This window comes from Epinephelus moara, chromosome 21, assembly GCF_006386435.1.
Source record: "Epinephelus moara isolate mb chromosome 21, YSFRI_EMoa_1.0, whole genome shotgun sequence".
Taxonomy (NCBI): domain Eukaryota; kingdom Metazoa; phylum Chordata; class Actinopteri; order Perciformes; family Serranidae; genus Epinephelus; species Epinephelus moara.
The window spans coordinates 37,824,604-37,838,290 of NC_065526.1; the positions used below are offsets into that span (position 1 = coordinate 37,824,604).

Consider the following 13,687-nt stretch of genomic DNA (forward strand, 5'->3'; position numbering starts at 1 on the left):
CAACCATTTCATTGTATATTGTATATATTTCAGATTGTCTACTTTACTATTTTATTATTTATTTTTATTTTATTGTCTTTAATATTTTATTTTATTTTATTGTCTACTTTAATATTTTATTTTATTTTATTTTAATGTCTACTTTAATATTTTATTTTATTTTATTTTATATTAATGTCTACTTTAATATTTTATTTTATTTATTTCATTGTCTATTTTAGTATTTTATTTATATCTTCATCTTAATCTCTTGTTTCCATTCATGCTGTATTTCTATTTCTACTTTGCACGGAGCATTGGAACAAAAACAATTTCCCCCCGGGGATTAATAAAGTATTCTGAATCTGAATCTGAAGACTATATTCAGTGCAACATTTGTTTTTGTAACTCTGTGGGTTAGGGGTCACTGTTCAAGTCTCAAATCAAGTCTGTTCAAAACTGGTAATTACACTGCCTGTAAATGGCTGTGCAAAAACAAAATTGTAAAAAAAAAAAAAAAAAAAAAAAAAAGCATCATACCTGAAAGCTTTGTGATTTGTTCATTTTGTAACTCTAGAATTCCTTGCTCTACTACAATCAATGATTGTTCTTTTTGTCTCTGAGAACTGTCTCTCACACCCACTGGCCTGATAATCCAAAATAGAGTCCCAGTGTCTTAAAAATGAGTACTTCCTAATTAACAGCTTCTTAGCTTGTTACTGTTGTTAACATTGGTCAAATTTGTATGCCATGTTAAACTGCAAACATTATTTTGAATAAATTAACATGTTTCAACAATAAAATTTGTTAAGGTTTTGTACCTTGTCCACTTTTGTGTCTGGATCGGCTGTAGACTGACTTGGCAGAGATGGCTGCCACCTTGTTTTTACATGGATAAGTGTACTGTGCTTTTGCTACCAGTAGATGGCACAAAAAAAAGTGTCCACGAATGAGGACAAGCGGTTTATGCTAGGCAAAATAAAGTTTAAGGTGCGGCAAAGCTAAAATGTAATCTCTTCATATGAGGATACAGGGATGCAGGGGGTTCAGCAACTTACAAGGCCTCCATTCTGAATGCTACTGCGGCTGTAACTGTGTAGTTACAAGCTAGCTGCAGTAAAAAATACTCAGAGGCTTTCAGTACTGGTTGCGGCACCAACAGTAAGCCTCTCCCTTCAGCTGCCTGCTACTGTGGTCAAAATTTGGGCACTGGTTGATTGAAAAGAAAAGCATACATTTTGTTGCTTTTGTATAGTATTCGTGTTTATAATGTCATTTTTGATCACTTTTCTGTATTCTTACACACACACACACACACACACACACACACACACACCTGTACTGACACCATACTTGAGTGTGTCTCTACAGTCCACTAGTATCTGCTCCAGAGTTTCTGGATGGTCGGGCAGGTCCAGACTGAAGCCCTCCAGTCCCTCCTTTAGCTGATGAGGGTGGTGGAAGTCTAGGACCTAAAAAAAGAAAGGAGTTGCTGCTGTTATTTGCCATTATTTTACAATTTAAGCTCAGTTGCAGATAGAATAGCGCTCAGTTCGGCAGCCCACTGTGTGGGGATAGCTCCACGCTCGCAATGTCAAGTTCTGCAAGCATGGGAAAACATCTATACACATGCCCATAGATGTGGGTAATAAAAGCAGGTCGGCACAAATCTGATGCCAAGTGGGGCTGATTGCCTGTTTGCCAAGTTCTGTTGCCATCATTTGAGGCGGTTGTTGCTCAGGAGGCAGAGCGGGTCACACAGTATTTGTAAGGTTGGCAGCATGTAGTGTTAAAGCACTCTGAGTGGATGGACGACTAGAAAATGCAATTCAAATTACCGAGTCTGTCATTTGCTCATAGCTAGCGGAAGTATTATTACTGTTGATAGTTTTAATGCTTTCTGCTCTGTCCTTTCAAACTCCTAGCAGCCTCTGCTGATTTCAAATATACATCTCATGAGATCTTGTGTGTTTTCTCTGACTGCCCCCCAACACACACAGGAGATACACTGTAAAATGTATTGGATCTCTCAATCCAAATCTGTTCTCTCACTGGATGTAGAGTAAATAAAAAGAACTCCTGGCACTCTGTGATCTGGGACAACATAACTGATGAAATATACATACCTACATGTATGTATCAGGCATCATGTGTCTTACGCTTTCATCTGTTGTCTTTAGTTCCTTTTCATGTCTACCAGCAGTGCTCACTGACCCTGAATAACTGTTTCTGGAAGTGCATTGTCTTCTAATTAACTGTCTCTTTTTAAGTACTATGCTTTATTTTCATGCTTATATTTCCCTGTCAAGCAGATACACTGGACAGGCCTGAATGTCACTGAGCAGTGTTGAAATACTGTACAGGATATATTGTTGAGAGAAACAGTTTAGTACCTTGGAGCTCCTCTGAGTTGATTTGCTGATATAACTCAACAGGATGTTAAGCAGCTCCTGTAGAAATCCTCTGGTCATCTCCTCACCACCTGAAGCTGGGAGCAGGTCTGCGCGTGCGCACACACGCACACACGCACACACACACACACACACACACACACACTTCTTTCAAATGACAGTTGTCTGAAAATGGAATGCGTTTGACTATATTTAGTTTACAGAAGCTTTACAAAGCTGGCAGGAAAGAAGACATTACTCATACCGTTGAAACAGAATTAAAGTGTCATTTTACCATCTGGGTTTCACTGAAATCACTGTCTCATAGAAATCATGTTCATATAATTCTTATCACCTGCAGCAAATATGTTTTAACAGCAATATAATGCCGCTCACATTACATTGCTTTTCAAGAATGAGGAAACATTTTTAAGGTAAGCAAGTTGCAAAATGTTAGCTGGATGCAGGTTATTGAAACAGAATGGATTAAAAATTTGTGTAGAGAATTGCATCATATTTTCAACCTAATACTATGAGGAGACTACAGGTTGATCATCTAATTCTTTATTTAAATTTTGATTTTGTCTGTCATTACCTGTGCCAGTTGGCCTAATTTACTTTAAAGGAACAGTGTGTAAGATTTAGTGACATCTAGTGGTGATTATTGAAGATTGCAACCAGATAAAACTTCATCCACGTGAACTCCCAGTTAGGATTCTTTCAGTGATCAGGAGGTTTTTACCAGGAGCCAACCTATTCACAGAGGCCTCTACCTCTCACAAAAAAAAACACTGAAAAGCTCGTTCACATTACAAATGATTGATGATGATGTTTCTTTTATGCAGTTTGGCTTGTCGCAGACGCGTCACTAGCCCAGCACCTCGTCGCTGTCCGATGAAAAACACGTATCTCCACTTTGATGATTTTGATTTTCTACGCGCTTTGATGGACACTTCTGACACCCAATGGAGATATGTGTTGAATAGATGATGTAATAAAACATCTTTCCATTGGTCATTTGGATACCCAACGCTAAAGGTTGCTAGGGAATATTATGGATACTCCATGTACTGTAGAAAGTCAAAATCTTCAAAAGTGGAGATATGTATTTTTCTCTAAGTTAAGATCCAGACATTCAGGAGGTTTTACTGTGAGTCAACTTACCCACAGAGGTCTCCTCATCTCCAAACAAACATACCAGTGATTTAAAGTGATTTAAATTTTCAGAGTTGCCAAACAGTGGTACTGCAATTTTTGGGTTCTGTCACATGATGTCATTGAGCCCAAAAATACTTTTTCCCATTGACTTATATTGGGAAAGAGACTGTAAATCAGTGGATACATTTTTTTGAGCTTCACAACTCACGTAAAATGACTCGTTTCATTATCAAGATTTAATTCATTTGGTGTGATAACATTTGGAAAGCCTAAAAGAGCCACAAGGTGAAATTATTTCATCCCCATTCAAGTTAGCAGGGAGCTTAACCAGAAGTCAGCTGCTCGGCTGGTGGAAGTTCGGGCACCGTAAGTGCGCCTGCTGTATGGGCCCAGATATGCAGAGGCAGCACCAATCAACCAGGTAATTTTATACCACAGATACGGACCATTTTTCACCAACTTTCACAGGAATGAATGGGACCCCGCTGCCAATGCTGTACCTGCCATAGATGTAAAAAGAGAAGTGGATACAGCACTGGAGGCGAGGCCCCATTCATTCCAATAGAAGTTGCTCAGTGGCACATAAGGCCAAAAACTTCCAGCTGCCGCATAAAAAATTACCCGGATGATCAGTGCTGCTTACACATCATTGGGCTAATAGAGTAAGCATACTAGAGACTTCTGGTCATTCAAGCTGACTACTTCTGGTGTAGCCCTCCGCTAATTTGGATGTGGATAAAACCATTAAATCATGTGGCTCTTCTAGACTCTCCAAATATTATCAGACTGAATGGATTCAATTCTGATAGTAAGACCTATAATTTTACAGGGGTTGTGACGCTCAGAAAAATGTATCCACTGATTTACAGTCGTCTCTGTCATAATGTAAGTCTATGGGCTCAATGGGATCATGTGACAGACCTAAAACTTATAATTCCACTGTTTGGCTACTAAGAAAATGGACTTCAAAGCCCAAAACAAGCTTCCAGGCTATTGTTCATGCATCACTTGTCTACTGTGGAGCATTCATGACTATCCAGCTGTGTGACCTAAATGTCTGTAGGTAGCTTGAGCTACAGATTTATTAATAGTAGGTGTTTGAGGTACTATGTAACTATGTAGTACTCTGTTTTACCAACTACAGTATTAACATTTTCCAGCTTCTGTTATGTGACATGGCCCAAAATCATTTTAGATATGAGCCCAAAACTAGCATTTTATGACCCACTGAAGATGCATTAAGTTTGGTTTACAGTCATCCTCTGGTTTGAGCCTCAATAACAGAACTGCTGAAAGACAGGAATGTCCACAACACCTTAACATGCTTAATATGATCAGTTTACAACTTGATTGTGTTTGTACACCAGTCAAGGAGCATGTGACAAATACAAGCCTCTAGTCCTGACTGCCCCTCAACCTTAGCTCTCACCTTTGCTGTAGATGTTGCTGAAGTCAGCAGGTGTCTGCCGTCTGTGTCTGACTGCTGCTGAGTCGTCCTGCTGTTTGTCCCCCCCAGCTGATTTATTGATGATTCTGTCTGAAAGCACAAATCATATGTTTGTCAGCAAATATGTCTTAGCTAAGTCTATGGGAACAATCATACTGTATCTGATCTGAATAAAATGATGTGTATTGTTGTGTATTGTGTGTGTTGTATTATTTGCCAGTGTCAAAGACAAATTTCCATTTTATGCAAATCTAATGGACAATACAGTCATCTGAATCTGAACTGGTTGACAGCTTGTCTGCCAGACCTCAGTTTTAGGGCATATTATGTCAAAACTTTCTGGAACCAACAGAAATGTGCCCGTAGCACCAAGTATGGGAATTTGTCAAGTACAGAAAGTTGACATTAAGCGTCATACGTTGACTGCTTGTGTTCACATTTGTCTTCATTTTTTAATGAATAAAGGTTTTGTAGAGAAGTAACTTCTATATTCCTTCGAGAAAGGCATAAAAAAAGGGAACAGTAAGGTGTGGAACAGTAAAACTTTTCTCCTCTAGCACACTGTTTGGCTAGGACTGCACTCACTCAGTGGTACAACTCTACCAGTAATCACCTATTCACCATCGAGGGGGACCATTTTCAGTCGATATCATCTGTGTTTCAACCTTCCAGGGGCATTGTGGGGGAAGAAACTTGGAAATTTGAACAGCTAAACTGACCATTGTAGAGGTGGCATATGATTGAGATACACACAAGAAAGGCAAACAAACTATGACTTTTTTATGTCTTCTTTATGATATAATATGAGACTGTTTTTATGACATATTTTACCATGATGTGATTTGTTAGATACCACTGTACTTTCACTTTTTTATGACTTTTTAATGACTAACTATCAACATTGTTTAACAGTGCTAAATAGCTGAAGTGGCAGAGCATCATTCCTGTGCACTCTGGCAGCACTACACCCTTGCTCTGCTCTAAACACTCCAGCCTGTTCTTTTTTTGTTCCAGAAATGTTGCTTAAGCAGTGCTCAAACATTGACATAGTTTTCCAGCTTGAACATGACACACCTAAAAAAAAAAAAAAACAGTCTACACACAAAGGCATACTAGTCTGCTGCAGAGCCATGTACACAGCTCTGGCAATGAGAAAGGACTCTGTTGCCTATTTTTAGCAGGTTTACCCATGTTTCAAAAACTGTGTACAGGGGCTAGATTTGATGGAAAATGGGTATAAGATCACTGTCTGCAGTGGAAACGCAAAACAGATTTACGATTTAGGTTCCTCTGGGTACTGGAAATGCAGCTAATATGCAGCCATCGTACAGCAAACTTTGAAGACCTTTATTTCAAAATCACAGCTCAGTTATTGTGTTATGTGAATAGTCATTATGTAATGTGACTGATTTTGCTTAATATTTGGAGTACAAAACACAATACTGATATCATTAAAAAGCCAAAATTTCTCTCTTTCTAACACTTTATAAAACTAGATTTTTTATTGATAGATTGGAGGGGACATTTTGAGACACCTGCCAAGCTGCAATCCACTGTGCGAGAAAGACAAACAACAAAACCAAAGCTTGACATTATTGTGTTCTCAGCAGTTCTCATTGCTTTTTTTCCACCGGGAATAGTGCCATGATACGTGGTTATTTTTTTTACTGAGACATTGCTGCTATTCCAGCAGGGATCGTGCCCCAAAAACCAAGTATTTTAAACCAAAACATCATCTTTTCTGAACTATGACTGAGTGTTGTTTGTGCTTAAACCTAACCATAAATTAACCACAGCAGTGTTGAAACATCTGCTATATGATAATGTGCTAATGAAACATATCTGTGGTTTGTAGGCTGTACAGTGTCAACATTTTTTGGAGAGTGGGTTGAGCTAACAGTTCTTTTCATCATCAATGAAACTCCTAACTATTTTCTCAATTATTTTTATTGGTTGTTATGTCCATAGCAAAAACATGGACTCTAGGTGATTTTTTTCAAATGTCTGTTTTGTTCGATTGACAGTTTAAAACCCAAAGATGTTCAGCATACAGTGAGTGTGTTTAAATGGACATGAATACACTGTTTGTGATCAGGTTTTTGGAGTATCCTGTTTATGCGTCTGAGCATGTAAACACCATATTCTGTTTATGAAAATCCTGAAGCTTGCTGGAGTACTCTGAAAGAAACCAGAATGTATACGAGAAATAAGAATAACCTAGTTCTTCAGTGCTCATGTGAACACTATATCCCAATTATGATCATAACCAGGATAAGCCCCATAAATGGGTTATCCATGTCCATGTAATCACTCTCAGATTATAAAACAGAGGAAAACAGAAAATATGCATATTTGGAGAAGCCAGAACGAGCAAATGTTGGACATTTTTGCTTGAAAGATTACTCAAACAGATAAATTAATTGTGAAAATAGTTGTTAACTCAAGATGTCAAGGTAGTCTACTCTGACTTTCTGATGACCTTCACCTGTCCCACTGATCATCTGAGTCTTCCAAGGTTATTTCAAATCAAATATGCTGTCTGTCTGTCTGTCTGTCTGTCTGTTCTCTCTATCACTCTATCTTTCTATCAAGGGCACATCAAGGGCATTAGTGGTCAGGATATTTATCTCTTAAACACTTTGCATATTATTCAAATGGATAGAAGTACAATATTTTAATGATCAGCCACCAATGCTGCTTACTATAGTATGAACTGAAGTTAAAGTACATTGAAATTTAAATTTCTTCTTCTTTTTTTTTACTTTAAATTAAATTTCTCATAAAGTAATTTTATTTTTCTCTTTTTTTTTTTTTTTTTTCAAATGTGTGTGGGGTGGGTGGATACTGCAGAACATTTCTGAATTCCATGACAGTGTTGATATTTTATAATATTTTAGAAAGTTTAAAGTCACTGTCGAACTGTTGGGAAATGAGCTGCTGTTCATAATGTCTGCAGTGATTTCATTACTTCACTGTTTTCACTGAGGTGTAATTTCTGTCTGATAAAATAATTGTAAGCATCAAACACGTATAAACATCAAGTGACTACATGATTGCATTTACAAGGCTGTTTCCACTGTGCATTTGAAATCTATTCCTTCTGGCACTTCCACTTTAGCTGGAATTCTAACTACTGTCATTGCTTACACTGGAACTGACAATCAACTACTTTTCATTTTGTAGTTTAATGAGAGATTAACTGCCTTCAGAGCTAATATTTGACACTTCATCTCTCCATATATTTCAACTTCAATTCTCAAACTTAATTCAAATTCTTTTTTTTTTTTTTACTTTATTTTATATTGTATTTTTACTGCTTCATTATTCCAGGTTGTTGAAGACATGCTTTCAAACAGCAGAGCTGTTATGCATTATACAGTTCATCTAAAGGCTTAAATCACTGCACAGTTCTGGTTAATTCACATTTACACTTTACTGTGTATTATACAGAGTCATCACTCTTACCTGGCAGCTGTAAGAAATCCATATCAATACAAATCAGTTCTTCAAAGATGGTTCACAGCAATTTAGTTGATTTCCACTATAACTACTCTTTTGATTTCATTGAATCCTCTTTGCTAGAAATACTCTCTGTAGGTAAACCTGGCAGCCTGATAGTTGCTTAGAAGCCTCCGACAGTAATTCATCCAATCTGAGAAAACAGACAGTGCAGTGTCAGGCTTCTGCATTTAAAGGACAGCAGGTAAAGGGAGGTGTGGTCTGCAGCCAGCTTTTGTCCCTGAATAGCAGAAAGCAAAGAACACCTGATGCTTTAGTTATGTATTATGGTGCCATGCCAAGCTATGAGTGTTTCTCCAGCTCAGTGTACAGTGTTATGTGGAGGTCCACCCAAATAATACAAGAAAAATAACACCAAAAACAAAAACATATTTTCTCACTTGCCCTTTGTTCTATCCAGCAGTGCATGAAGTTAGTTGGACCAGACTTTGAGGTATTCCTCCCAGAGTTTTCTGCCTCCATTCCCATACAATGGAAGAGAAAGGCATTTTGCTGGTGTTTTTCACAGCAGTGAACATTTTGATATTTAAGCATTCACATTTTTAAAAAGTCAGTGTTTATGTGTCTTTTCACCCTGTTATGCTGGATAATACGCTGTGTCCATATACTCAGCACAAAGTCAAACATGTTCTCAGTGGATTTTGTCCCTTATCATTGATTCTGTTTGTGATATTCATAGACAGGAGCTCTAGGTGCAGCCAGGAGAATTTTAGTGTTCCATTTGGGGACCTCAGAATTGCATCTCTGCTTTTTGCAGATGATGTGGTTCTGTTGGCCTCATCACACCGTCACCTTCAGCATGCACTGGGGCAGTTTGCAGCCCAGTGTGAAGCGGCCAGGATGAAAGTAGCTACCTCCAAGTCTGACGCCATGGTTCTCTGCCAGAATGCGATGGACTGCCCACTCTGTTTTGGGACAGAGTTGCTACTCATAGCAAAGGAGTTCATGTATCTCAGGGTCTTGTTCATGAGTGAGGGTGGGATGGAGCATGAGATGAATATGAGGTTTGGTGCTGCGTCTGCAGTGATGCAGGTGCCACACTGGACTGTCGTAGTGAAGAGAGAACTGAGCCGGAAGGCAAAGCTTTTGATTTATCAGTCCATCCATGTTCCAACCCTCACCTATGGTCATAAGCTTTAGGTACTCACCAAAAGAATGAGATCATGGATACAAGCTGCTGAAATTTGTTTCCTCCATAGGGTGGCTGGTCTCAGCCTTAGAGATATGGTCGCCTGGGCGCCTCATATTTGAGGTTTTCCAGGCATGTCCAACTGGTAGGAGGCCCCAGGACAGAGCCAGAACATTCTGGTTGGATTACATATCTCCTTTTGCCTTTAAACACCTCGGGATCCCTCAGGAGGAGCATGAAAACGTTGCTGGGGAGAGGGACATCTGGAGTACTTTGCTCTGCATGCTGCCCCACAACTCCACTGGATAAGAGGATGAAAATGGATGGAGATAATTCAGATTTATGTTTTTTGCAGTTTTGTTGAAGTAAAACTTTAAGCAGAGGTTTCAAAACTTTTTATAGGTGCCACATGGAGAGGAAACAGTATAACCATGGGCCATGTGCCTTTTCATTTAAAATTTTATTTTAATCACTTTGTGCTGTACATGTGAATCTGCAGTAAGATTATTATATAATGTTATCTATATACCTGCTGATGTGTATTACAAACTCTGATGGTTAAAATTGAAATTCATTGGGATTTTTTTAATTTATTTTTTTTCATTCGAGAGAGTGAAAGGGACCTGAGTTGCAGAGACATCTATATAAATCACTCAGGATTGCTCACTTCAACAAGGTTGTAAACTTCAGTGTTGTCACTCTGGATCCTGATGTTTTTAATCTCTCTGTGCATCTGTCCCAACAAGTAGCTGTGAAGCTAACTTACTCCACTGATAATGTTCATTGCATACTCATTGGCTGAAAATGAATAATGATAGGACCACCTCTTCAGTATCAGTAGTTAAAGGTGAGAGGCTTTAAAAGTACACCTGATGAGTTACACGTGGGTGTTGATGAGTGTCAGCGTTCATGTCTGGAGTGCATTTTTGTGATCTGAGCAATAACAAAGAAGGAGCCTATGGGGAGATGAAGTGACAACCAGCCGCCTTCTAGTTGCAGATAAAACAACAACAACAACAACAATAATAATTACAATAATAATAGTAATAATAACTTTGATATTTCATATTTATTTCAAATTGTAAAAAGAAAAGACATGAGCATACCAACAAGCAGACAGACAGAAAGAAAGTAGTATTTACAAATAATGAAAAGCTTCATGAAAAGCAATTGTTAGTTTATAGTTACTTTGATTTACACATTTGAAAAGGAGTGGAAGTGTAAACTTATTAAATCCCACCCCTTCTCCATAATTGAGTCATGAGTGAAATGAAACAGACAACTTCCTCACATAGATAAACCTATACCTAAGATTTTATACTAAATATACCATTGTTATTACCTTTTAACTTTGTCGCACAAAAACAACCCATACAACAGTAATTACCAAATATATATCTTACGAAAATCTATCTATGAATTACCATATTATGACTTACAAGTATGACATGACTTACAAGTATAAACCAGTCTAAATGTATGATGTATATAATACCAATTGCCTTTGCCTTACAAAAGAAATATTGATATGAAAACAACATATATATCTTCATCAACTTGTCCTGTTATCTTTTAATATTTCAATAAGTGAACATGTGAATTACACAAAGTATGAATTACACTAATACATGCGTGTACACTATTACCCATAAATGAATAAATACTTATTAACATATTAATATATTGTTAATTATCCCTGCGATAGTCTTGACCTGCTTCACTTTGTTTAAAACTGAAATGCTTGTTGACAGTTTAGTGTGTACGTGTTTGATGTATGACTTTCAGCTGATTTTCTCATTGTCACTCCAAGAAATTTGATTTCATGCACCTTTCATGCACCACCTTTCAATGTTTACCCCATACCTGAATCTGTATTTGTGTGTTTCACCCACAGTTATCAAATAACATTATTTAGTTTTGTTCAAGTTTAATGATAATTTGTTTCTATAAAACCAAATTTTTAACTTACACATTTCTCTACTAATATCCCTTAACATTTGAGGCAAATTCTCTCTAGAGCAGAAAATATTTATATCATCAGCAAACGATACCAGTTTCAAAACATTGGATACTTTACATACGTCTTCAACATAAAGGATAAACAATTTAGGGCCCAACACTGACCCCTGGGGGACGCTACAAGTAATGTCCAAACATGATAGAACTCTCCCAGCACAAATTGTTGTCTTCTACTTAAATAATATTTTTTTTTTTTTTGTGATCTATAGAGTGTGAAAATTCTTCAGTTGATTCTATTAATGCGAGTGTCGATCTGAATCCATCCTGGGTGTCAGTGAGCAACTTGTGCTTTTCTATGAATTTGTCTAATCTGCCATTAAAGACTTTTTCTAGAATTTTGGAGAATTGTGGAAGTAAAGAGACAGGTCTGTAATTTGTGAAGTCATGTTAGTTCCCAGTTTAGTACAGCGGTATGACTTTAGCTATTTTCTTTCTTTTTTTTTTTTTTGTTTGGAAATGAATCGGTCTGGAATGATAAGTTGCAGATGTATGTTAATGGTTTTGAAATCCCGTCAATAATCTTTTTCATTAATGTCATATCAGTTTCATTATAATCAGAAGATCTTTTGTTTTATACATTTTTTTTTAACAATATCCAGTGTTTCTCTCTCATCCACTTCTGTAAGAAACATAGAGCTGGGATTTCTATCCATCAACTTATCATTCCCTTCTTCAGATGTCCCTGGATTTTCCCTGTGAGCTCAGGTCCAGCACTTACAAAGAATTTATTAAAACTCTTAACCACATCATTCATATTATAAACTTCCTTATTATTATCAACGAAATACTGAGGATAATTCATTTGTCTATATCAATTTTTTTAATACTGTTAGTATGTCCAATATTCCTCTAATATTGTTTTTATTATCATTTAATAATTTCTAATAGTATTCTTTCTTGCTTGTTCTCATAACATTAGTTGGGCTTATTTTTATATTAATTTGCCTCTTTAGTTTTGTGTTTTATAAAATCTCTTGAGTGAGTGATCGTTTTGCTGTCATTGTGTTGCACATTATAAAGTGATGGGGCAAGTAAAGAGGGGCTTTGTGATTACGAATCAAAAGGGATTTAGGAGAGGCAGGACCACAATGGACCCATTTCTGTGTTTAGAAGATGAGGTGAGAAAAGCCCCGGCCAGCAAAGAAACTGTGGCTGCAGTGTGTTTTGATGTGGAAAAAGCATACAATGGTAATGGGTGGGGCAGGTAAGACGTGCTGGAAAGTCTTGCATGTGGGTGGGGAAAACAATCTGGCAAAGAGTGTGTGCTGGAGAGGTTTAAATACCATGCTGATTGGCTGATGAGCTGCAGCTGTGGAGGCAGGTGTGTGGAATGGGGTGATCAGGTGAGAGTGGCTGGCAGGAGTGGAAAAACACTGGGAGAGCAGGGGAGCAGAATGCAGGCTGTGACAACAATATGTTATGGAGAGGAGGATTGTTCATCAAGTGACAGTGAAACATTGTCAACTGGATTAGGGATTTTCCAAGTGGAAGGTCAATTCAGGTCAAAATAGGATCAGAGCTCTCAGAAAATCATGTTGAGGAAACTGGCATGCCCCAAGGGAGTGTTATAAGTACTACAATATTCTCAGTGATGATAAATGATTTGAAAGTTTACTCTCAGGCATTAGGAGGTCTCTGCATGCTGATGATTGGGCTTTGTGGAAGAGGAGAAGAAATGCAGATCATGTTGGCCTGGTTAAGAAACCACAGGAAGGTATAAATCATGATGTAAAAAACTAAAGTTATGTTCTTCACAAATAAGAAAATTAGGGAAGGACTAAATCTAAAGTCATGTGGAAATAATCCAGAGAGAGTTGAATGCTTTCAGTTTTTTGGGAGTACAGTGTGACCAATGCGATAGTAGTCTACATCAGAAGTTTAAGCAGAAAAGAAGAAAAGCAAGGAAGATATCAATGTCATAAGGTCTCTGTCAGGGTTAGAATGGGAATCTGATTCAAATACGCCTATACATGTCGCACTTATTCTGGATTATTATTAAGCCTGAGGGAGGCAGTAATGCAATTTAAAGATGTCAACTGCCAAAAA

The 13,687-nt window shown here is 37.5% G+C and overlaps 1 protein-coding gene across 1 annotated transcript in view; it reads right to left on the minus strand.

Annotated features, from left to right (window-relative positions):
* The window catches only part of gad3 (glutamate decarboxylase 3), a 31,887-nt gene extending 23,426 nt beyond the window's left edge, over positions 1-8,461 (minus strand). Inside the window, exons 1-4 of the mRNA XM_050074828.1 lie at positions 8,440-8,461; positions 4,957-5,064; positions 2,373-2,479; positions 1,316-1,451 (exon numbers count right to left, since the gene is read on the minus strand). Coding sequence (XP_049930785.1) covers positions 1,316-1,451; positions 2,373-2,479; positions 4,957-5,064; positions 8,440-8,461 — 373 coding nt within the window. The remainder of the gene's footprint in view (positions 1-1,315; positions 1,452-2,372; positions 2,480-4,956; positions 5,065-8,439) is intronic.
* Between the last annotated feature and the right edge of the window lie 5,226 nt (positions 8,462-13,687).